The sequence below is a fragment of the Mixophyes fleayi genome, chromosome 3 (genome assembly GCF_038048845.1).
Source record: "Mixophyes fleayi isolate aMixFle1 chromosome 3, aMixFle1.hap1, whole genome shotgun sequence".
Classification (NCBI taxonomy): Eukaryota; Metazoa; Chordata; class Amphibia; order Anura; family Limnodynastidae; genus Mixophyes; species Mixophyes fleayi.
The window spans coordinates 320,508,418-320,534,027 of record NC_134404.1 but is presented as its reverse complement, the minus strand read 5'-3'; the positions used below and the strand labels follow the sequence as shown (position 1 = coordinate 320,534,027).

The 25,610-nt window shown below is 40.1% G+C and overlaps 1 protein-coding gene across 1 annotated transcript in view; it reads left to right on the top strand.

Moving 5' to 3' along the window:
• The window catches only part of PRKCE (protein kinase C epsilon), a 278,286-nt gene extending 252,945 nt beyond the window's left edge, over positions 1 to 25,341 (top strand). The window contains exons 14-15 of the mRNA XM_075204126.1: positions 7,333 to 7,479; positions 20,103 to 25,341. Of these exons, the coding sequence (XP_075060227.1) occupies positions 7,333 to 7,479; positions 20,103 to 20,249 (294 nt within the window). The 3' untranslated portion in view covers positions 20,250 to 25,341. The remainder of the gene's footprint in view (positions 1 to 7,332; positions 7,480 to 20,102) is intronic.
• Positions 25,342 to 25,610: the final 269 nt, after the last annotated feature.

The following is a 25,610-nucleotide window of genomic DNA, read 5'->3' as shown; positions in this document are numbered from 1 at the left end:
GCTTTTGTATAGAAGTTCAATGGGGGGGAACACAGTCTTTGTCCACCCAACATAAATCATGGGCAACTGCTCCCTCTGCCCCCCCCGCCCCCCCCGGTTCCTGTGCCCCTTGGTTACTATACCCATGGCTATGCGCAATACCTCCACTTTTCCTTTTAAGAAGAGTGAGAGTGTGTGTGTGTGTGTGTGTGTGTGTGTGTGTGTGTGTGTGTGGCCAAATGACGTGTTTCACTGAATTTTTAATTGACAAGAAGTTAGCGCGACCTCTGCATTGTACAAAGTTAAACATGACGTATTTTTGAAAGTTTTCATGCACAAACACTACGTTTGCAGTGACTATCCTACCACCATCCAAAATACACTTGTAGTAAGTTAATTGGCTTCTGACTATATTGGCCCTGGTATGTGTGGAAAACTGCATTATACGCTCCACTTCTGAACCAACTAATATGAACAAATACACGTTCTGATTGTACAGCGCTTATATATAAACGTTATAGAATTATTTTATATTCTCTTAGAAAAATTATATTTTGCCCTTTACTCTCAAATCTGCTCTTTCCATTAAAGATGGCATAACTTATACCCAACAAGGGGAAACTTCCCCCAGTCCTGTCCTGAAGTGGGCTCTGGAGGTATGTGTAAATGACAAAGAATTTAGGACAGACCTTGTTCCAGCACTCGGCAGCATGTAGTGAACAACTTGTGATAAATTTTCTGTTTTAGCTAGGTTCTGTTCTGTCATGTAAGGAAATACAAAACAATGTATTTCACTGTCTTCTAAAGTATGTCAGCACTTTTCAGGTTTATTTCACCTTTAAAATGAATTTGGGGGACATTTATGACAGGAGAACTTGGGTGTTCTGCTTTTATTTTAAACTGCATAACAAAAATGATGAGCAGAATCTAATCTGTTCTTATGAGCAACCCCTCGGATTTCTTAAATGCCCCCAGTAGTGGCATTGTATAGTGTTTCTTTAATGTTATTTAAGTCACTTAAGGGAAAAAAACTAATTAATAACTTTGTAGTGCATCAAAATTGGTTTAGCTGCGGCAGATACAATGAGACAATTGTTCTGTAGTTTAAATGGTGTAAAATTAGGAACCTTACCCAAAAGCATCTGGCAAGGATTGCACTGTGCATGCTTGCTTGTTTTTCTGAGTTGTACGAATCTTTAAGGTTGTGTAATTCTCCGACTCCAGTTTCCAAATATTAACAGCAGAATACCAATAACTAAAAATAATAATTAAACACACAAGCTAACATGATCCTGCTTAAACAAGAAAGGTGTGCTGAGAATAACAAAATAATGATGTACGGGACACGTAAACAGTAGGATTACTTTTGAAACATGAAGCCTTTAAATATTTAGGACACCTGGGGTTTGATAAGAAGCCAAAACATCATGTAATTCTCCTGTCCAGGGGAGGAGAATCGTTCAGCTTTCCTTAAAGGGAAAATTATAATTTTTATAATAAATTATCACTAATATAAAATATAGTCTACACGGATCAGCCACAACATTAAATCCACTGACAAGTGAAGTGAATAACATTAATTATCTTGTTACAATGGCACCTGACAAGGGGTGGGATATATTAGGCAGCAAGTGAACAATCAGTTCTTGAAGTTGATGTGTTGGAAGCAGGAAAAATGGGCAAACGTAAGGATCTGAGTTTGTAAAGGGCCAAATTGTGATGGCTAGGGTTAGAGAATCTACAAAACAGCAGGTCTTGTGGGGTGATCCTGGCATGCAGTGGTTAGTACCCACCAAAAGTGGTCCAAGGAAGGACAACTGATGAACCGATGCCAGGGACAGGGTCAAAGGCTCATTGATGCATGTGGGTAGCAAAGGCTAGCCCGTATGCTCCAATCCCACAGAAGAGCTAAACAGAAATTGCTGAAAGTGTTAATGCTGCCTATGATAGAAAGGTGTCTGAACACACAGTGCCTCGCAGCTTGCTGCGAATGGCAGAATGCCCATTCTGACACCTGTCCACCGCCAAAAGTGCCTACAATGGGCACGTGAGCGCTAGAATTGAACCATGGAGCAGTGGAAGAAGGTGGACTGGTCTGATGAATCACATTTCTATTACATTATGTAGGTGACCGGGTGCGTATGTGTTTTTACCTGGGGAAGAGATGGCAGCAGGATGCACTATGGGAAGAAGACAGGCCGGCGAAGGCAGCGTGATGCTCTGGGTGATCTGCTAGGAAACCTTGGGTCCTGGCGTTCATGTGGATGTTACTTTGACATGTACCACCTACCTAAACATTGTTGCAGACCAAGTACACCCCTTCATGGCTTAGATAATCCGTGATGGCAGCGGCCTCTTTCAGCAGGATACTGCGCCCTGCCACACTGCAAAAATTGTTCAGCAATGGTTTGAGGAACATGACAATGTGTACAAGGTGTTGACTTGGCCTCCAAATTCCCCAGATCTCAATCCATCTGAGCCATGGAGACCCCACCTCACAATTTACAGGACTTAAAGGATCTGCTGCTAACATTTTGGTTCCAGACCCCTTCAGGGGTCTAGTGAAGTCCATGCCTTGATGGGTCAGAGCTGTTTAGGCGGCACAAGGGGGACCTACACAATATTAGGCAGGTTGTTGTAATGTTATAGCTGATCGGTGTATATTGTAATATATAATATAAATATATTATTATGTAAAATGTGTATAAAACTTATTTAGTGCTACAAAATTAGAGAATGCTTGTTCATTTACATCGGTCTCTTTCTCAGTGGTTCCTGAAAATTCCACCCTGAATAGAATTGAACCCAAGGTTTCAGCATTATGAGGTAGAAACTCTATCACAGTGCTGTTCATGGACACCTGTCGCTTACACATAGTAGAGGCAGCCATTTTGTTTTGTGTCAATTTTTTAAAGTTTGGTAGCCTGAATAGCTGATAAAATACTAATAAATTATTGATTGTTGAGCTATACTCTTTTATTATATACCTTGCACTGGAGTCATGATTAGAGCTGTAATTCAACGATCGCTATATAGTATTTTTTCAGACCTGAAAAGCTGTACAACTGAAGTAGAATTTTATTGCTTTGAACTATCTTGCATAAAATTCCAGCGCTCTTTGTTTTTTTTGGAGTGTGGGGCTAGCAGCACTATATGTAATATTTAGGGTTTATCCATATTATATCTCTGCTCAAAAACCAAGTAGAGGTGACTCCTTCTGTGGCCCCGCCTACCCCCCCCCCCCCCCCCCAGCGAAAGGCTGCACAAAGCAGACGTCCATCTTTGAAGGCCTCCATGTTTGCCTTGATACATAGGGTAGAATTCAATTTCTCGCGTTGTTCATAATTACCGATACTACGTTAATTGAAGCGCATTATTACCGTTAGTATGGTTATTTCAACGCTGAACGCAGTAATTCTCGTTAAAATTGCCGTACGAACGGTAATGATGCGTACCCCGTGTTGTTCTAAAGAAAAACACTGGGATTTGAATTGCCCCATAGACTCCTTAATCTTTAGCATATATATGGCTGATCATAGAGCCATATGGCTGGTTAGGTTCATGGGGCTTGGAGGTTGACATCGGATGTAAAACCACACATTGAAAGCTTCTGGCCTCACCTATACTGTGATGGCACAGTAATGTTTTGTCATTAGTAATTAATATTGCCATGGTATTTGTTGAGAAGTCACAGAAAGGTCTAATGGACTAATTACATGTACGTATTTTTTTTATTACAGACATAAGTATTTTATTTGAAGTTCATCAAATGAATACATGAAACGTCTGTTTGCATAGAAACTCATTGTCTCCCAATTATTAATAACGGTGGGCTAGTAACGTTGTGATCCAAGTCACATAGCCCTGTTATGCTGTTATGTTCTACAGGAAAGGGAGAGGAAGCTACAAGGCGTCTGTGCCGTTTACTGTAGAATGCTAACAGGGGATTAGACTTGGAACACTTGATTTCCTTACATTGTGCGAGCAGACAGTGGTTTTATTCCTTACTTACTATAGCCAGAAGCAGGTCCTTTTAGTCAGACTTTGTTTTACAAGGTAAAAGTGCTTTAGGTATGAAAAACCTCCCGTGCCGTTAGTTTGTACGTTGCTACCAAGCCGATCCATGTTATAGTTCCGGACAATGGGGCCTGATTCACCAAGGAATGCAAAGTGAACACAACACGTTTAAAAAACAAAACAAAAATCAAATGTTAATTGCACGCGTGTACGCCTGTAGTCAAGTACAAGGGGATCATAAGAAATGTTTCCATTAGACATGGATATAAGTATGTTCTTAATGCATACTGTACATCAAATGGATTTTTACTGTTGCTCTTAATTACAAACACATGTGCTGGCTTGCAAACACGTCCGTAGTTTGTGCAAGTGGTACGGTTAAAACAACACGTACCGAATAAGGCGAATGTGCGTGCACTCAACCTTGGCGCACCTTTACTGTAAACTGCCCACGTGCATACACCCTTTCCCTCCCGCGTGCCGACGTTCCTATCATAGGCTGTCGGAAGTGTAATTTGCATTCAAAGGCGAGTTGCGTGCACCTGCGCTCACTTGCGTATAGTCTGTTTCTCAGCATCATTTGTAGAAACAGAGATCCCTATGAGACATACAGGTGTAGAAAATAAGCCTAAAATCCTAAAAAAAAAAAAAATAGAGATGTTCGGGCTCAGTTTTATGAAACCCGAGTCCACCTGAACTTAGGGGATCCGAGTAGGCCCCTGAGGTGACCCGGGATCTACGCACGTCCTCGGATCTGAATCGAGGCAAAACGTCATTGTTGCATTGTCGGATCTCGCGGGTTTTGGACTTCATAAGTACCTCCCTTCTCAGGAGATCCAGCGCCATTGCTCACACAGAAACAGGGGTAGCAGTGTTTGTCACTCTCCAGTCTCTAGTGATATTGCTCAGTGCCATTGCTCACACAGAAACAGGAGGGGTAGTAGTGTTCTTGTCACTCTCCAGTCTCCAGTGACATTGCTCAGTGCCATTGCTCACACAGAAACAGGAGAGGTAGCAGTGTTCTTGTCACTTGACAACAATTGAGTGGAAATTAATGTTACTGAGGTTAATAATAATGTAGGGGGAAAAAAGAGCCAAATTATGTGATTTTAGTAAAAATAAAAAAAATAGGAATTTTAGAGAAAAAAATCGGGATACAAAACATGAAGTTAATCCAAAACCAAAACACAGGTGTCAGTGAACATCTCTTAAAAAAAAAAAAAAAAAAAAGGTTGTTAGATAGAATGTTATATTAAGTGTAAAATGTTCAGAATACTATTAATATTTATCTGTTGTGGGGTAGACAGGACAAGACATTCTGCAAACCTATATAAAGAGTAGCATACTAATATTCTGAAAATTATAAGTCATAAATGGAAACTATGAGATTCTGCATACAACTGGTCTATATTTATTATATCGTCCATAGGCGCACCCTGCTTTCAACATTACTGATTTTTATTTAATGATTTATTCTGTAAAATCAGATTTTTTAAAATATTTTTTTATTTTTGCATGATGTATTCTAAGCAAGTTGATGCTACTCCTGTTTTTTGGAGTAACAGTGTTGATAACTCTTGCGACAAACTATCAGAGGTTACCAAAGTACCACATAATCTTTGTCATGGCCTTAGTAATGTCAGTCTGCCTATCTGGCCTGTACTATCCCACCACTGTCAGCCACGTATGTGCGCTCCACTTTACTGGATGTGTCATCTCAGTTCAGGATGTAGAAACTTCCTCTTTTAAGTAGTGTTCTGGAATAAGGAAACTGTTTAACACAACTAGTGTTCTCAAGCAAATGCTAGACCGCAACAAACCTGACGTTATTTCAGGTAACTCCAAAGTCAACTTTGGGGGGGGGGGGGGGGGGGGTTCATTTTGTTTAAGCTACTTTTACCTGAACTTATTTTCTGTCTACACTGTTATGAATCAGTACGTTGGTATTATGGACATATTGTGATAAATTGCTGGTGTAACACTTTTTATATCTGTTTGTTTTTTTCCCCCACACATACCGGTATATTGTCTCTATTATATGGTGCTGTCCAATAAATATTTGTTAATTATTCCCCAATAATATAACTTTAAACCTTATCGGCATTTGCTATTCGCTATTATGGGCCTGATTCATTAAGGAAAGTTAAGTGAAAAAATTGAGTAAGTAGTCTCCTGGACAATACCATGTTACAATGCAAGGGGTTAAATTAGTTTTCTATTTTGCACATAAAATAGATACTGACTGTTTATTCATGTAACACACAAATACTTGATAGCTTATTTGTACACTGAAATATAAAGTTGATATTTGTGTGTTACATGAAAAACAGTATTTAACTTAGGTGCAAAATAGAAAACTAATTTGCACCCCTTGCATTGTAACATGGTATTGTCCGGGAGACTGAAATAAGAAGTTTCTTAAGTTAAGATCCTTAATGAATCAGGCCCTATATGTCTATTATTGTGTATAGAGGAGGATGATGTTATATGTCACTTCAATCTCGCATATGTTAGCTAAAACCTCCAGTGCAGACATGATCTAAGCCCAGTGTTCACTAAGGGCGTGCCAAGCGTGTGCAGCAGCGTCTGATTCAAGCACGGGCATCTCTCCGGTACATGTTTTATAACCGTACCTCTTGCTCCAGCTACAGATCTAGTCTAACTGACAATTACTAGTGTAGCTGTGTCTATATGTTAGGACATGTGTTTGCAATCTGTAAAAAATTTATTTTATGTACAGTAGACATTAATAACATCCTAATAAATGTATTTCATGGGGGACAAAAATGTTCTTTTGTGAGTTCATATTCCACATATGTATTGGACATATCCTGCAGTGTCTGGTCTACTAGAGCATAGCAGACCTACACCCGTATTCGTCACCACACCTATCTTCACATCCCTCCATGTTGAATTCGGGCGTACACATACCCGATTTACGTGCATTTTAAAACAAACGCAATTTGCGCTCAGTATGTGTCCCTTAATGAATCAGGCTCACTGTCAGAATGGGATGATATTACTAAATATCAATGACATATGATCAGTCCAATGTAGCGGTTATTTTAGGCGTACAGACATAGTGATTTATGGCCAAATTGATCAAAAACATCTGAATTGATCTAAAACAACCCAAAAACCCAGCTTGTTTCGTTAGTAGATGCAGTTTCTTACTGTTGGTAAAATATATAGATAATGATAGACTTGTAGGGTGTTTGTATATTGTATACAGTAAATGTAACCATGCCACACAAGACTTTTATATCGTTATCTCAGCACTTAACAAGAAAATCCACTATAAATTGACTAATGCGGTATAATGTTTTCTTTCCACAGTTCATGACGAAGAATCCCAACAAGCGGCTGGGCTGCGTGCCGTCCCAGGGGTTAGAGGAGGCCATTAAACAGCACCCGTTTTTCAAAGAAATTGATTGGGTACTTCTAGAGCAGCGGAAAATCAAACCTCCATTTAAACCCCGAATTGTAAGTAAAACCGTGCACTGAATGCTATGAATATTATTTGCAATGTGAACGTTTGCTCTGCTATAGATCACTGCCGAGATTCAGCTGCACTGTGTCAATGTTAGACAACTGCATAACTTTCATATTTTCACATTTCTAAAGTGCTCTACTGAGGACAATATTACTAGTAAACATAAGTAAAGGGACGGGCGGTAATAGAGTCGCTCTAAGAAATGTTGTGCAGGAACAGAGGACGTTTAACGGGAATGCCAAACTTAATACAGATTTCTTTAACTCCCAGCTAAGCCGTCCCTTGACAACAGTTTTCATCAGGGGCGCACGGAAAACCCCACCCAAAAAAACAAAACGCGAGATAGCTGCGGCAGCAGCTCCGTTTCGGCAGCACTGTACTATACAGCAGCCGCGGCGCTGTCAAAGAAGCATCTGCGGCGGTGCTGTATACACTACTGTATAGTACAGTGCCGCTATGTGGGGCACTTCGTTAGTGGACGAGAGGGAAACCCCCCCCACCCTGCGTGTGCCCCTGTTCATGGTGCAGTTTTCAGCACTGTAATACTATAAGGAATAGCATGCAAAGCCTAGTTGCAACATGCATTGATATTGAAGATGACAAAATTAAGTCGAGTTTCCAAATTCATCTGCTGACCACACTAACAGGACCCAATGGAAGCTGCCTGGTCTTGTAGAATTTGGCCAATTGTCATACAAGGACGTGATTAGACCTTGTTAGGCCAGCTTAACCAGTAGCATCCAATGAGCAATCATTTTTGATTGATTAGACAACCAATACAAATGTTTCATTGGTTGCTATGGTTTGCCACACATATATACTGTTTTGTTTTTTTAGTAATTAAACCTAATCAAGGGGTGTATGTAAAATCTGGGATTAATGAAAACCTGTGATAAACAAACGCAAGGAGTCGGTTCAGCACATATATGAAAAAAGCAACTTTTTCCACATTTTCGGCACTTTTATGGCTTTTTGTTAAGTTCCTGTGATAAAAAGGGTAAGGTTTATGATTGAAAATTGTATCAAATTTTTTTTTTTTTACAAATTACCACACAAGATATTTATAAGGTACAAATTAAGCACAAGAGTAACAATACTCAGGAAACACGTTAGTTGTTTACACTGAATTCAGAAACTCCACGCTCAGGATAGATTCTATAACTGTCTGCGGTATGTTAATACCTTTCACAAGCAAGTGAGTTCTGTGGTTGGAAAATATTTAATTTCCTTCGTATTCTTCTGTGACTTATTAGGACGAGAAGGGCATGTCGGGATACTTTTGTGTGATGTCTTGTTTTGTTGCTGTAAGCAACGTCTTTCAACTGTACAAATAGAAGTTAATTTATTATTATTTATGCTGTGATTATATAAGCAGTGCAGTCTTCTGCACACGGTGTAGTAATTTCATTCTTATACCCTTAATCCTCTTGATATACTACACTCATCCTCACTGTTCTTCATAAATAGGAACAGCCCAAAGCTTGCCAGTTTCGAGAAGGCATTGCCAGGGATTATTTTGGCCAAACGCCTTGGATATAATTAATGTTCCTTTTAATTGCATTTTTCTCTTGACAGATTGTATTGCTAGCTAATTATGTTAGATCATTGGGCTCTGCAAGGTGTCCATTAGTAAACTGAGTTTGAAGCAAAGTACATATTGACAAATTAATATTTACCCGTAAAAGTGATGAAAATAACTAATATGTTGTAGAAGTAACAACTTTACTGTCTTGCCTTTCACTTAAATGTCTAAAAAACTTTTTGATTAACTAATCAGTAGTTTTAAAAGTTCTGGTGAACATAGTGCAGAACAATATACTTCGGGTGGATGTTAGAGCACGCTAAAGTCCATATGTATATCTATTTATGTACAAAACTCAGTGGTTGAGCATTGGTAAGACAAGATAGGTTACCATCTATGGACAAATTGCCTAAGCCATGCTATATGGGAAGCAGAGTTGACAGGTGTACATGTCACCCACCACACAGCTGGAATGTGTCCCCTTTCCTCTGTCTGGTCAGGGAACTGGGCACAGTAAGCAGTGTCCCAGCGATGCAATGTTTTGTGCATCATCCCAGATCCTATTTGTGACTATCTGGAGGGTCTGAGGTATTCCTGCTATATGAGCAACACTAGCACCGATGGACTCCAGAATCTTGAGATTCTCCTCACTTATCCCATGAAGATTCTGGGTACAGTACAGGATGCCATACTACTAGAACGTCGCCAGCCACAATTACCTGGCTCTGGTGGGGGGACAAGAGGCCATGGGCTGGCAGTGGGGTGTGCGGACTGGCTTACAGTAGGTGGATCTTTACTATATGACTTGCTCAAAGACGTAACCACCGTGGGACCAGGTTCCCTCTGCGGTGTCCACAGACATCATGGAGCTTTATGAGCTGCTGAGTGACCGCTAACACGGCAAGGGATTAATTCTGCTCGGAGGGGAAGGAAACTTTTGCATTTTCTTCCTGTCCAAGCAGGAAGTGAAAATTAGAACGGATGCAGCAGTGGAGGAAGAGGAGGCAACCAGCCGTCTCTTTAAGGTAAGTGAGGGGAGGGTAGACTTTCATAATTTTGCTACATGCCTGCCAATGTTCTAGTTACACCTCTGCTGGCAATGATGGTGTCTGTGCTGTGGTTCTCGCAGTAGGGTCTATGCAATGTAGCGGACAATGGCTAAGTTGTAAAAGAAGGGAATATTAGGCAGCGTATATCACTGAAGTCAAAGATGCCAAACAGCCCTTCTACATAAGGAGCTGCAATCTAACAGGGCCTATAAAGGCAAGTTATGTGTTCCATTATAGCACTATAATTAATAAGGTGATTGCTTTCATTATTTAAATTGCAATAAAAAAGTTACAGAATCTGATTGGTTGCTATGGGCAACTCCACCTGTTCTCTTTGAACCATTGCTGATCATGAGCAATTTGATTTATTTTGTTTTGCACCTAACTTGCTACATTTTGTGACTGAGTTGTGAACAGGGGATTCCAATTCTGAGTACAGTGTAACTGTTGGTTTACTTTTAAATGAATACATATTATGCAATAAAATAGGTTATACAAAATGTGAATCTCAAGATTTAAAATCCTATAAATAAAGCCTAGAAATTGCTGACAGCTACATCTGTCCCGACACAAATCTAATAATAAAACGGTCATAGGTGGAGGCGGATGTACACCACTTGTTAACAAGGTCTAGACTCAACAGTACGTACCACATGTACGCATTGGGAATGGCGAGTGCTAAAACATTTTTCACTCAAGAAATAGATCTAGGTCAATGTTAGAATTATTGGCCTTTGTAGCGAATGGAGAGAGATGTTGCAACTGCTTTCCACACCTATACATACTGGCACCAAGTGTGCTTCATAGCATACAAGACTCTTCATGTTTATTTTCAGAATGTGAATATTTAGGATTACTGTAAACATCCGTACGTTGTGTGTAGGCAAGAAAAAAAAACTAAAAGAGCAGCACAAATTCTAAAAAATTATTAAATTACATAATTCTAAGAAAAATTAATAACACAGTTGTTGACAAAAACTAAACTTTATTATTCCTCCTCTTGCCCTCACAAGAGGTGTGGCTTTATTGCATCTTAATAGTGATTGGTGGTCTCCTAGCAAAATCCTTTTTATTATTTCATTTAAAGTGTACAGGTTGCCTTTATGGTTGATCAAACCATTTGTGATTGAAGTAAAATACATGAGAATGCAACCTATTAATTAACTAAGGACCAGTGACAATATTGAAGCATGAGGCATTTTATGAAGTGGAGAGTCGGCTCACAAAATGGCTGCTTTCCTTAGCAACATATATAACCATGGAGCCAAAATGTGGACTGCACTGTCATGGTTACAAATGTGACAAAAAAATGTCAGTTATTCACAACCTGTTTGTCAAGAGGAAGCCAGGGGCTGGCAAATTTTAGCCCGGGGAGCAAGACTCGAGTCGGCAACCTATTTTAAAGGGAAAAAAATGTAGTTGGCCCAGTGGCTCAGCCTAAAGTAGCCCACTATGGGACGGGCTCGGGGGGCAGATGACACCCTGCTCCCCCCCCCCTCCTCCCCCAGCCCAGCCAGCCCCTTGATTGGCAGCCAGCAACATAGTGTTTTTCAGTTTTTTTACAGGTGATTGCAAGCAGAAATCCTTTTTCACATATCGGGAGTAGTACCCAGCATTGTGATTTCAATTAGGCAGTTGGATAAATTGGACGCAATCCCTGTTGTCTATTGGTTGTGGGAAACCGATATCAGCTCATAATTGTTCATTTTAGAGTTCAGTGACGGGTGTGATAGGACTGTGCAGCCAGTCTGTCCATTGAGACCTTCCCCATGAGTATTGAGACCGATCCATTCCCACATAACGATGTGCTCTCTTCCAAGAAATCAGGGATCTGTTTTTCATCATGCAATTACATAATTTGTGTTGCTTTAGAAGTAAAAATGTCATTCAAGTTTTAGATTCCTTTCTATTTAAAGTAGAAAAACTGGACACTTTGATGTGGTTGCAATTAATTTATTCAATTTAAATCTTCTGCTTTTAATAACAAACAATTTATTATTTAATTTTATTAAGACTATTTATTTATCACATTTCTTTATGTCTCAAATATAAGCAAAATACTTTTCCTTATGTAACAGGCTAATCAGATTCCCATTTGACTGCACTATAGCAAATGATATGTGTTATAGTGTTCTCATCACCTGCAGACAGTGGAAGCAGCCATTTTGTGACGTAGGTCTGAGCTGGATTTCTATTAAATTGATTGGCTGAATATTTATTCAGCTCACAAAATGGCAGTCTCCAGTGATGGTATACTTTTAGAATGACTTTCCACATATTAGGTGCTTACACTTGTACGCTATTTATAAGGACAGGTTGCTGCAGGGATGTTGTGTTTGTACATCATATGTAGCATATTTACTCTACTCCCCTATACTTGTCATTGCTTTGAGGCAACACACCTTGATTTTTATGTCCTCAGCCGAGTCGGGGGTGGGGTGATGTTCTTCTACTAGGGAAAATAAGTTATTCACTGTTAGTGAGTGAGTTACACAGAGACAATGTCCACCCAAAATGTCAACGTATGCTCCACTAAATGCAATTTGTCAATGAAGCTGATTGGATAGCTGACATGGCTTCTCAAGCCAACGTTATCAACATGTATTATTCGAGGTGTGTCCAGAACGTGACACCTCTCGCCGATGTTATGGCTGGAATCTCCGCTCATTTTTCTTTGCACTCCGTAGAGGTGTGAGGAAAAAAATGAGCAGAGATTCCTACTGTAATTGCCAGCACTGTGCGCAGCACGTTGACCGCACGCCACACCGCCGGCAATTGAATTACTGTTACTGGCAGGAGTGAGCATCACAAGTAATGCGTCATGGACATGTGATCGCAATGGTTCTGCTAGTTTGTAAAATAACATTTTTGGTGGAGGATTGATTGCATCCCTTCTAACGTGACCCACTTCATTAGTGGTTTTTCCTACTTATTATTCAGTTGTAATAATCATCATTGAATGAATTCATTGTAATAAAGCATTCACCCACTTATCCACAGGCAGCCATGGTACTTCCACAATTCTCTGCAAAGAGGAAGTGCTTCCCTCCTATTTCTGTATATGCAAATTATAAATGTAAACATTTATTAGCTCAGCACAGGATACTGCAATAGGAAGCTATAGTTAAGTTGGAAGAACAGGAGCAGAACATTAAAAGGTGCGATATATCATGTCTGAATATATATTATAGTTAGGAGAAACTAAGGCAGTCGTCGTCGTGGGTGGAAATGATCCAATCCAGTGATCATCATTTTTACAGCTTGACGGCTTAATTCAGCTCCAAGCAGGAGTGACATGACATACATAAATGTATTCATTGTATAAGTCAGTTAGCTTAGTCCTCCAATTAAGGCTTTGAAGCATTAATGTAAAAGAGGATCATGAATGTCCTTCCAATTATCTTCCCATTATTTTTTATTTATTTATGGTATTAATTTCCACAGTTGTGAATTTTGGGGGTTTCTGTTCGGCTCAGCAGATGAATCTTTAAGCCTGACAAATACAGACATCATTGTTTTATGTGTGGAGCATTTCATGTGATCTTCTTCTTGCTCCATAATGTGATTATTTGAAAACTATGTGTAGCTAGTTATGTAAGTAACTTAGGAAGAGAAAAGAGGCCAGAAAGTGGAGGCAAAAAAATATATTTACAGCCTGTGCACCTAATGGGACAGTACAAGGATTTGTGTGGCAAAATGTCATCCATTGGAGGGTGGACTCATGCGGAATGAGTGGATTACTGCTGCGTGATGTTATGCGCCAGTAAAAGAAAAGTCCCCTCAACAAGAAAAAACTGTTTTGTTTGCATGATCTGTTCTGGGGTACAGATTGTACATGTTTGAAAGCAGTCCTGATACTTACACCACCTTGGTAAATTATAAAGTAAGTAAATGTCTGCATACCCCCCACTGTCCCCAGGACAGTCCTGATTCGCTGAGCTTGAAATGGGTGGGACTTCCATAAAAAGTGGGCAGAACCTGCCAGAAGTGGGCGTGATTTGGTGTGTTTGGGTGGAACAGGGTGGTGCTTATTCCGTTCCAATTTTGCCCTTAGAAATATTGTGAGGTATAAGTCTGGTTCCATCATACAAATCCGCCATACAAGTAAAACAATATATGCAAATAAACATATAAATAAAATTCATTTAAAATATAGGTAACGACGATCACAAATGAATAGCTCCTTTAATCTGTACTTGGAGCCATACTCGCCATCATTGTGAGGATTCAATGCTATTTCACTGGAGTTCTATAGCAGCATCTAGTTATACAAGTCTATTATCATCATCATATGACTATTATTATTATCTTTTATTTGTTATGGCGCCTCAAGGTTTCCGCAGCGCAGTACATAATACAAACAGGAGACCATACAGGGTGACATAGTACAGAGCAATAAACATAAAGTACCAATACTTCAGAACTCCAGGCAGACATATGGGCGAAGATGGAGCAGAAGAACAGGTGTGGAGACAGGAGGGGAGAGGGGCCCTGCTCATACGAGCTTACATCCTAAGGGAGGGTGGTCAAACAGGCACAAGAGGGAGCTATTAAAATAAGAGAGAGAAAGGCGGGGCTTATGGAGAGAGGGGAGAAGGAGGTTAGCGAAGGAGCAACAAAGTAAGGGTTAAGTGGATGGTTGGTAGGCTTTGAGGAACAGGTGAGTTTTAAGTGCCCGTTTGAAGGAGCACAGACTGGGTAAGATTATAGCTATATGGTATCACAGAATCTGCAACATTGCACAATCAATAGAATAGTAACAAAACAAAATACAGATAAGTAAGGGGCAAGAGATATAATAGAACGAGTAGCAATTAATACAAGAAGATACAATGGAGAAAGCAACCACATAAGATGACCCTGGTCTCTCTCTCTCTCTCTCTGTGTATTAGGGAATTTAGACTGTAAGCTCCAATGGGGCAGGGACTGATGTGAATGAGTTCTCTGTACAGCGCTGTGGAATCAGTGGCGCTATATAAATAAATGGTGATGATGAGACAACTAGAACAGAGAGGACGACAGAAATAAGTGGCCAAGCTTGTGAGAGTTAACATTCAATAGGATTAGGTCAGTTAATGGAGACAGTAGGGTAGAAGAATTGAGAGGAAGAGTTAGGTGAACGTATATTCATATATCTTAGTGTGTTAATTAAAAAAATCTTATATGAGGCCACTTATGTCTTCAAAACATCAATTGAAATTGTATTTTGTTGTTTTGATAAAACCGGAAGGGCCTATGTAATGTGCATTTCATTCCTCTCTAATTACAAAAGATAGAGGAAGTTATCATGTTTCTTTTTAAACTATCCCACTGCCTGTTGGACTTATCTCGTCCATCTTCTTGCTATAGAATTTATCCCTGGAAATCCTTAACTATAAATTTTATTTTCCAGTCATTTAGAGAGTTTCAAACTCTAGTTCATATTGGTGGATTCTTCTCTATTACAAAATGAGAGAAACCCTGATAATCTGACTGATATAATGGAAGATCTAAGCAGAAAGTGGAGGAGATATGATGGTATACAGTGCAAACCCAACATCTAAGGAGAAAGGAAATGACCAAATAGGACCCAAGGACGGTACCACAATCGTCATCCTGCCCTTGGTTGTCCATGACTGTGCCACAAACCATTAGGCGATGTCAAACGAAAAATGGGGCATATGGGAGCATGCTAAAATAATGGGAGGAGGGCAAGTCTGCAGGTTTTCCTATACCTCAGAATAGCAAAATTGCTTCTTTAGAGGTATTCTGTTTTTCCATCAAAATTGCAGGGTTACAGTTAAATAAATAACTTATCCAGAAATTATGACGGGTCTTATATTTTTATTTTCTTTAAACTAGATGCACTAGTAGATCTAGATGCACTTCCATGTTTCAGCAAACATTCCTGTTGGTACAAAAGCAAATATACTGATGGAGGTGCTTACATTTGTGGCAATTGATTTGCCTACAGTATGTCAGGGGTTCCACAAAGTGTCTTCGTCGCAGTCTGACTCTTCCAAGGTGAAATTTGCAATATTTTCTTCACATATTTTTACTTTCATACATTATTTCTCACAAATTCTTTATTTATACAGTAATGTGCATTATTTTTCTTTATGTTGAAGCCCCAAGTGCAGTGATTCCAATCACACAGTCCTGTGCTAAATGCCAGGGCTGGGGACTTGGGACTTTGAAATCAAGTAAAAGTGAGCCATAAGGCCCCTTAGGGGGATGGGTAGGGATAAAGGTCTACAGGTACCCCTCTGCCAAAGCTAGGTGGGGTCCCTGGACATCCCTGACCCCCAGAGACTTATCGGCCTCTAAGTGGACAAAGGTCTTCAGGGCCACCTCCGCTGCAAGACTTGGGTAGATTCCTTTCTCCACAAACTTGGCCAAAGCTTCACTTGGGGAATGGGTTCTTCAATTCCTCCTAGAAGGATGGAGCCACCAATGACTCGCAGAGAGGATAGTCCATAAGGGTCTGATCCATACCCCTCAAAACCAAACATGACAAAAACATGCAAGTGCATCATTGTCTACATACAGGATCTGTTTGCAAAGGTGCAGCTATTTATTGGCAAAGTGCTACGGAACCTGCTGGCACTATATAAATAAATGATGATGATTGGCAGCTGGAACTAACTGCTTAGTTTCGCTCTTCTCATGTCACCACGTCCCTAGGATAGAAATCCCAGAACAAGTAGCTACTCAAAATGTATAAAACAAATGAGGGCTGTTTTTTTATCTGAGGAGGGAGTACAAGTAAATAGGCAATAGTAACACATGTTCCAAATAGAAAGCTTTTATGGGAATTCATGTAAACAGACATACCCGACCTTAAGACATGCAGAATAGGGTCAAATATGCCCCAATCCATCCAAACGCCACCCAGATATCCCCAAGATCCCAACTTTGGAACTTTTCACATAAGTCACGCCCCTTTTGAGGACCACGATTTCGGGACTGTCCGTTTAAAATTAAGTCGGTTGGAAGTTATGTGTTAAGGTAGCAATTTCTGATTATGCTAACGATAATAACGACTATGACTATTTTAATTGTATTCACTGTGTTAGGTTCTACCAAAGCAATATATGAATTTCCAGACAACAAATACGCTGATGTAAAATTATCACTGAAATTATTAAAAACTGAAACTGGTGTGTGTTCTGTAACTCTTCATTTGTGATTAAACAAAGTTAATCACATAGACTTCACTGGGGTGTTTTGTTGAAAAAAAATAAAATAAAAGTTTGATAATAGAATCAAGCATGTTTTATAACACAATGTTCCCACTAAGAGGCGCTGTTCTGTTGGACTTTATAAATTATAATGTTATCAGTTGTAAGTTTTCATCAAAATTAGGTTCTTGTATATAAACATTTTACTGAGCATGCTAAAAAAAAAAAAAGGGAAAGTAAATCCTAATTTTCCATTGGTTATTATGCAAAGCTAGGGCACCAAGTTTTATGGGACGTTTAAAGCATTGATTGAGTGACATAAAGTCACCGCACTGAGCGCAGTGTGCTGAATGGATCTTCTGCTGCTCCTGCGTGTCAGTGATACGCTGGGATTGTAGGGAGGTGTGGCAATGCAATTAGCATAATCATGGTCCTGCCCACCAACTGCGCAATGCCGAGATGTGCGTGATTATGTTGCCCTAGGGAAGTGGGAGGGGTGGCCTTCCCTCCCGGGTGGACTCCCCGAATTTCGGAGTCTCCCGAATGTTCTGGAAGAGTAGGCAAGTACGGGTTACAGCACATTTTATTAGATAGCTCTATTCATTTACCTTAATAATACAGCACTGTAAACATCATGTTGTGAACCGTCATATCCAATGCTATTGATTTTGCTTAAACATGTTTTTTTGTGCTGAAAATTAACTGTTGGCAGTAATAATAGGACAGGGGGTCAGGCTGTGAACCTAAAACAAAACTCTTGGGAGTACTGAGGAAGTGTAATATATATATATATATATATATATATATATATATATATATATATATATATATATATATATATATATATATATATATATATATATATATATATTCATATATATGTGTGTGTGTATATATAATCATCATTCTATGTCCATATAAATCCTACATTGTGAAAAATAGCCATATGTTTTAAATTTCAAGAATGTACTGCATTCTCTCCTGTTGTATTCCTGGCCAGCAACCGTGGCTCCTACTGTGTTCCTGGCCAGTGACTGTAGTTTCTACTGTATTCCTAGTCCGCAGCTGTGGCTCCTACTGTATTCCTAGTCCGCAGCTGTGGCTCCTACTGTATTCCTGGCCAGCAACCATGGCTCCTACTGTGTTCCTGGCCAGTGACTGTAGTTTCTACTGTATTGCTGGCCAGCGACTGTAGCTCCTACTGTATTCCTGGTCTGCAGCTGTTGCTCCTACTGTATTCCTAGTCCACAGCTGTGGCTCCTACTGTATTCCTGGCCAGCGACTGTAGTTTCTACTGTATTCCTAGTCCGCAGCTGTGGCCCCTACTGTATTCCTGGTCCGCAGCTGTAGCTCCTGCTGTATTCCTGGTCCGCAGCTGTAGCTCCTGCTGTATTCCTGGTCCGCAGCTGTAGCTCCTGCTGTATTCCTGGTGCGCAGCTGTAGCTCCTGCTGTATTCCTGGTCCGCAGCTGTAGCTCCTGCTGTATTCCTGGTCCGCAGCTGTAGCTCCTGCTGTATTCCTGGTGCGCAGCTGTAGCTCCTGCTGTATTCCTGGTGCGCAGCTGTAGCTCCTGCTGTATTCCTGGTGCGCAGCTGTAGCTCCTGCTGTATTCCTGGTGCGCAGCTGTAGCTTCTGCTGTATTCCTGGTGCGCAGCTGTAGCTTCTACTGTATTCCTGGTCCACAGCTGCGGCTCCTACTGTATTCCTGGCCAGCGACTGTAGTTTCTACTGTATTTCTAGTCCGCAGCTGTGGCCCCTACTGTATTCCTGGTCCGCAGCTGTAGCTCCTGCTGTATTCCTGGTCCGCAGCTGTAGCTCCTGCTGTATTCCTGGTCCGCAGCTGTAGCTCCTGCTGTATTCCTGGTGCGCAGCTGTAGCTCCTGCTGTATTCCTGGTGCGCAGCTGTAGCTCCTGCTGTATTCCTGGTGCGCAGCTGTAGCTCCTGCTGTATTCCTGGTGCGCAGCTGTAGCTTCTACTGTATTCCTGGTCCACAGCTGCGGCTCCTACTGTATTCCTAGTCCGCAGCTACTGTGGCTTCTACTCCGGATACTATTATTATTATTATTGTTTATTTGTAGGGCGCCACAAGGTTTCCGCAGCGCCGCACACAGTACAAACAGTAGACTATACAGTAGACTATACAGGGTAGAACAGTACAGAACAATAAATACACAGTACCAGTACTTCAGAAACTCCGGGATGGCAGATACAGTAGAGACGGAGCAGAAGAACAGGTATGGAGAAAGGAGGGGAGAGGGCCCTGCTCATTTGAGCTTACATCCTAAGGGAGGGTAAACAAAGTCAGGCACAAAAGGGAGCCAGTGAATCAAAGGGGAGAGAGAAGAGGGGTCAAGGGAGGATGAGCAGAAGAGATGAGAGGTTAAATGGATGGTTGGTAGGCCTTAAAGAACAGGTGAGTTTTAAGTGCCCGTTTGAAGGAGCACAGATTGGGAGAGAGACGGATGGAGCGAGGGAGATACTACCATACTACCGGCTATAGCGTCGCCAAGGTTTCCAGAGGAAGAAGGTGGTGGTGATCATCTCTTGAATATTGTTGTAAACAGAATGCTGTGCACAGGTGATCTAAAGGACACCACTTGTTCTGGTTCTTAGCCGTTACACAGGACATGGGCTGTCTGTGACAGCCCAGTTCCTCTGTCGGCAGTGCGCCACTCGCATTTTGCTGTCGATAGGGCAGAGGTTATATTTACAAATTAAAACCTTTCAGTTCTGTAAAACAAATGTCCATAGCAGCACATTTACAACTACATAATAATTATGCCCAATAGAAGTTTTAATAAGAATATGTTTTTAGTCCTAAAGTTTTTTTGTGTATTTTGTTCTTCTTTATAGCCTGACCTATTCTCTCTTTACCTTCCAGAAAACCAAACGTGACGTAAATAACTTCGACCAGGATTTCACACGAGAAGAACCTGTTCTGACACTGGTGGATGACGCCATCGTGAAACAAATTAATCAGGGCGAATTTGTCGGGTTCTCCTATTTCGGAGAGGAACCCCTGGCCTGATGCAGAGGACACGTGGTTATTACGCCCTCACGCAGTAGTCCTATGGCGACGAAACACGTGACTGAGATTCAGTGGATCAATACAAACTTGTTTAATTATGAGCCCGCTACTTGTGTAAAGATACTATTTATTGTTGCTGTTTATTTTTTTTTAACTGAAGGCACTCTATTTTCTGTTTTACAGAGCAATGCAAAATAGTGTTTTAGCTGTAACATTCTGCCTAGTGACCACAAAGTACTAGACAATCTGAGAAAAACAAAATATTTATAGTTGTTTTTTTTTTTCCTCCTTTCATGTTTATATGTTACAAATAGAGACGATAGACAAACAAATCAGGGCTGATAAAGAGGTTTGAATATTTAAATTATTTTTTCTTTGGTCCCTTCAACCACTGAGATAGTTTAGAGTCCATATGGAGGGTTGAAGCCATGTATTGTGCACATCTTTATAGATTGACCTGAACTCTACTGATCGGTGAAACCTTTCAAATTACTGGGAGGTGGGAGGGGGGTTTACTCCGTAGAGGTGTGAAATTAATTACCCAGTATTTCATAGGAATGAATTGTGTTGTTTTCTCCTATATGGCGTTAAAAAGGCATCTCCGCCTATTGGAATTGTCTTTTCCAAAATGTAGCTTCCTCCCCCTAACCTGCATTCGGGGGATTCCTTCCCTTGGAAACCCCTGGATCTGCACCAGGGAACCCTTTAGGAAAACCGAACATCAACTTCCAGTTGTCAGTGGTTAATGGGCTAAGAGTTTGAAATTAGATGGCTGATTTGTTACACTGTGAGTAAGGACCACTCTACAAATCAGGATCTTCTTTGTGGGGGCTTGATTTTCTCAGGGGTCTCCTTGTATAGACAACAATGGCAGAACAGGAAAGGAACTCCACTACACAGGTACAGGGAAGAGGGGGCTGCATTTTTAAAGGCATATATTTAAAGGTGGCAAATGTCCTTTAATCTCACATAGCCAAAACAGTGCCGTGTCCTCCAGATCTGGCAGCTGTGGGGCTTTAAACAAAGCCATAATTTTTAGGCAGCTTTTTAAGGGCTAAAGTATTTTAGCTGTAGAGTAGATGTCGTTGACCGTTTGTGGATTTGTCTATCTTTTCTTGTTAAACGACACAAATTTAATTGGATTTGTGCCGACTGACTGACGTTCTTTAACTCCTATAATACAGGGTTTTTAAAGTCTGTAAAATAATACAGTCCTAATTCAGAATTATCCAGTGTTATTTTATTGAGGATAGAATACTTTTGTGCCCCAATACCTATTTGTTTCCCCCGGTCACCGAATTGGTTCAAAACTTAGAGGGTTGCAGTGTTAGAGCATGTATGGGCTCTCTAGCGGTTCTGGAACCACAAGTCACAGCATGTCCTTTCAGTTCTGGCTGGCAGGTCATCCTGGGACACATTTGGAGAGCCAATGGTTGCCTAAGTCTGCTATGGGGAGTACACCAGAAGACTAATGGTCAGTGTCTTAAAATACCTAATGATGCCGATACGGGTTTTGAGTATTGTATAAAACCATGCCCCTAAACTTAAGGGCTTGTTTGCACATATCCGCTGGGTAAAATAGATAAAAGTGCATCTAAACTAACTTTTCACGCATTTCGCCTTCACCTATGTAATCTGTTGTAATGGAAGTATATGTGAACCCATGAGAGATAGTTTGTGCTGCATTCTACAATTTTAAACAAGGCAGTCACATTGTAGAACCCATCTGTGGTAACAGCACCAATCACTTTTAACTGTCCCGTTGTTATTTAACACAATAAAGGTGCACAGCGGATAGGTGTGAACGAGCCCTGAAAGGGTCTTACTGCACTTGTGTGTTCGTTTGCACACTCGTATACAACGATAGCACTACTGTGTTGTTTTTTTTTCTTAGATTTGTCTACTATCACAATGTGATGTGCAGAATGAAAGAGAGAAATCTGAGATATCACACTTAAGGAAAAGTGCGTAGATGATCAAACATTGATACTGACATTCTGAAGAACTGTACATTGTTTCCGTTTCTATTCTGTATAAAGTTGAATAACGGTAATTGTGGCAAATGACTTTTGTTGTAGATGTGCTAACAGTGTTACGTATGTTTTTATTTGCAGAAGTATTCTGTGTATTTGTGTATACATGTATTGCATTTTCCAATGTATTTTACTGGACTGATTTTTAAGCAGTTAACGGGATTCATTTTAAGTGACGTGAATCCCCTGCTTCTTGAAAAAAAAAGAAAAAAATACTTGTGAGTGGCAAAGTGGCACTAAGGAAGCTTAATTTGCCTTTTGTACAGGTGAGATTTTGTAAATAGTGTTTGCTGCAAAGCCTGTGGAGTCTTATTCAATATAAAGGTATCAACTGCTGCATGTAACAGAAAATTATAAAATGCTAGTCCATAAAAAAATTAATTATAATAAGGTCAATGTGCAATACTCTGTATGTGTATTGGTTCAAGTTTCTGTGAGAGATTATTTTTTTATTATTATTATTATTATTATTAATATTATTATTATTGGTTTGTTTTAAAAGATGTAAACGTATATTATGCTATACTAGATCTCTTGTATAGTATTCCAGAACTTTGTAACAGAAGGAATAGGAATGAATATTGGCTTGAAGCAAAAGTGCTAGCATACCACAACATTTTCACCTTCTTTTCTTTTTTGTTTTTACGTCTTTTAAGCTTCGTTCTTGGCTATTTATACAACTACCTATTTTTTTTTCCTTTTTATTGTTCGAGGAGGAATTCTGATATACCTATGGCTTTTTCAATGACCTGGTATCAGGTTTAATGTCAACCGCAGTCTAATTTGGTGATGTCCGAGGGGTTGCGCCACAAAACCGGGGAGCTGATATAAAGAGGAAAAAAAAAACATGTAAGCCACTTCCATCAACTGCCTGCTTGCCTCCGTTAATCAATATATCTTTGCACCCATGCAATTTATTTTAAAATGTTAGGATCAAAAGCTTTATTTATTTAAAATAAATATATTTAATATTCATATGCTTATAAAAACCAAAAAGTTATTATTAGAAGAACGACTGATCATAAAATATTTTAATAAGGTCTGGTAATAGAGGGGTTAAACCCTGTTAAGTAAAGAGCCATGAGACATTAGCAGGCCACTCATAGATTAACATGATCGCTTGTCCAGATCTCCTAGTCAGAGCCGTAACTTAGAATTCTAGCACCTGGGGCGAGAAAGACAAATGCCGACCCCCTAGCCCTCAAGTTTAACCAAATGAACCTAAAATACTCCTAAACTACGCCCCCTTCAGCCTTGCACCCTGGGCGGTCGACCCTGTCGCACAGCCCTAGTTACGTCCCTGCTCCGGGTGGTCGAATTTTTGAGTAAAATGACTGGTTACGAATATATAAATAATGTCTGGTAATAAAGGTGTTAAATCCCGTTAAGTAAACGGCCATGAGACACAAACTGGCCATTCACAGATTAATCCGGTCGCTTGTCCAGACCTCCAAGTGGCCAACTCTCTGTCGGATTTGACCACACACATTCAAACAGATCTGGGTCAAAATCTGCAAGGACACCCTTTGTGGGGCCAGAAGATGACCACATCCACGGCCAGATTAATTCATCCTCAGACCGGGTTTAACGTCTTTCCATGATTGGCATCTGACAGATCCTGTTCAGGTGCTAAGGGATCGGCAGCCTGTTTAGGCCCATACACACTGCAAGCTGAGATCAACTGTGTATAAAACACACTAATTTTCCGTCAATTGCAGCGTGTATGGGCAGCTTAAAATAAACTTTGTCAGAAATTCATGTGAACAGAAACACACTGGAGAATATTCATGGGTAACTAAAGTCTCATCAAGTTGGGAGATATTTTTTTTACATATTTATACGCAACTTGCTGCCTTTAACACATTAAAGACCTAGGGCTAGATGTACTAATCTGCGGGTTTGAAAAAAAATGGAGATGTTGCCTATAGCAACCAATCAGATTCTAGCTGTCATTTATTTAGTATATTCTGCAAAATGACAGCTAGAATCTGATTGGTTGCTATAGGCAACATCTCCACTTTTTCAAACCCGCAGTTTAGTAAATATACCCCCTAATGCAGCTGCCTCAGTTGTCTAACCCCTTGAGCCGACCCCGGTGATATCACCAAAGCCAATGTCTTGAGCCAGGAATTAAAACTAGAGAGGAAAGAGTGGTAGATGGAAACACAAAGGACTACATGTTAATTAGGAAGCTTTATTACTGAATATAAATGGTACAATTTTACAGGTTTACTACGTAAATAAGTATTTGCTAGCACTGCTGCTATTCGGTTAGGACATTGGTTTCTCCGCACCATTTTTTCCTTCTCCTCTGTGAGGTTTGGCCTCTGTGTCAGTTTTGAGTGTGGCTGTTCCATTTTGTCTTTTTTATTTTTATTCTTTTTTATATAAACTCAGGTGTAATTATATATTGTTACAATGATTTTAAATACTGAATATTATGCTAACTAATATTAACTCATGTGTTCGGTAGATGAGTTAGAGTTCATTTATATTTAATCACAAATGTAGATTAATTTAACTTATCAAAGCATAACACTATGGAAAAAGAAATTTACACTTGTTTCTGGAATTGAGTTTTAGCACAGAAGCATCTTATAAATTGCATCATCTCATTTGTACGGACAAAAGATTATTTAAAAATAACAATTACAAAAGTCACAATGTGTCACTACTGGCTCTGTGTCCTTTCAAACTAAGTTCAGTGCTGGACTTCCAGGCAAATACCTGCTAACAATGCTAAGTGTCCTTTCCTATAGTTAAAACTGGCTCATAAATATTTGCATGTAATAATCCTGGACTTGGTGTGGAGGTAAAAGAATAATTGTCATGTTAGCTTCTGTAATCAAGCTTTGATATTCCCTGCACATAGTGTTAATTAATTGGACGGGCTTTCCTTAAATGAGGTCTCCTACCTGCATCATTTCATCGTCATCATGATTCATTTATTTATATAGCGCCACTAATTCCGCAGCGCTGTACAGAGATCGCACTCACATCAGTCCCTGCCCCAATAGAGCTTACAGTCTAAATTCCCTAACACACACACACACACACACACACACACACACGCACACACACGCACACACACACGCACACAGACTAAGAGAGGCTAAGGTCAATTTTTAATAGCAGCCAATTAACCTTCTAGTATGTTTTTGGGGTTGTGGGAGGAAACTGGAGCACCCAGAAGAAACCCACATTGTTTAGGAACATTGTAATGTACAAGAGAACAAAGCCGGGTAAAAAGGTTTATAGACGATTGTTACATTAATCTATTTTATCTGATCCTCCAATAGGTTTACACAAGGTAGTCTGTTACTATTAG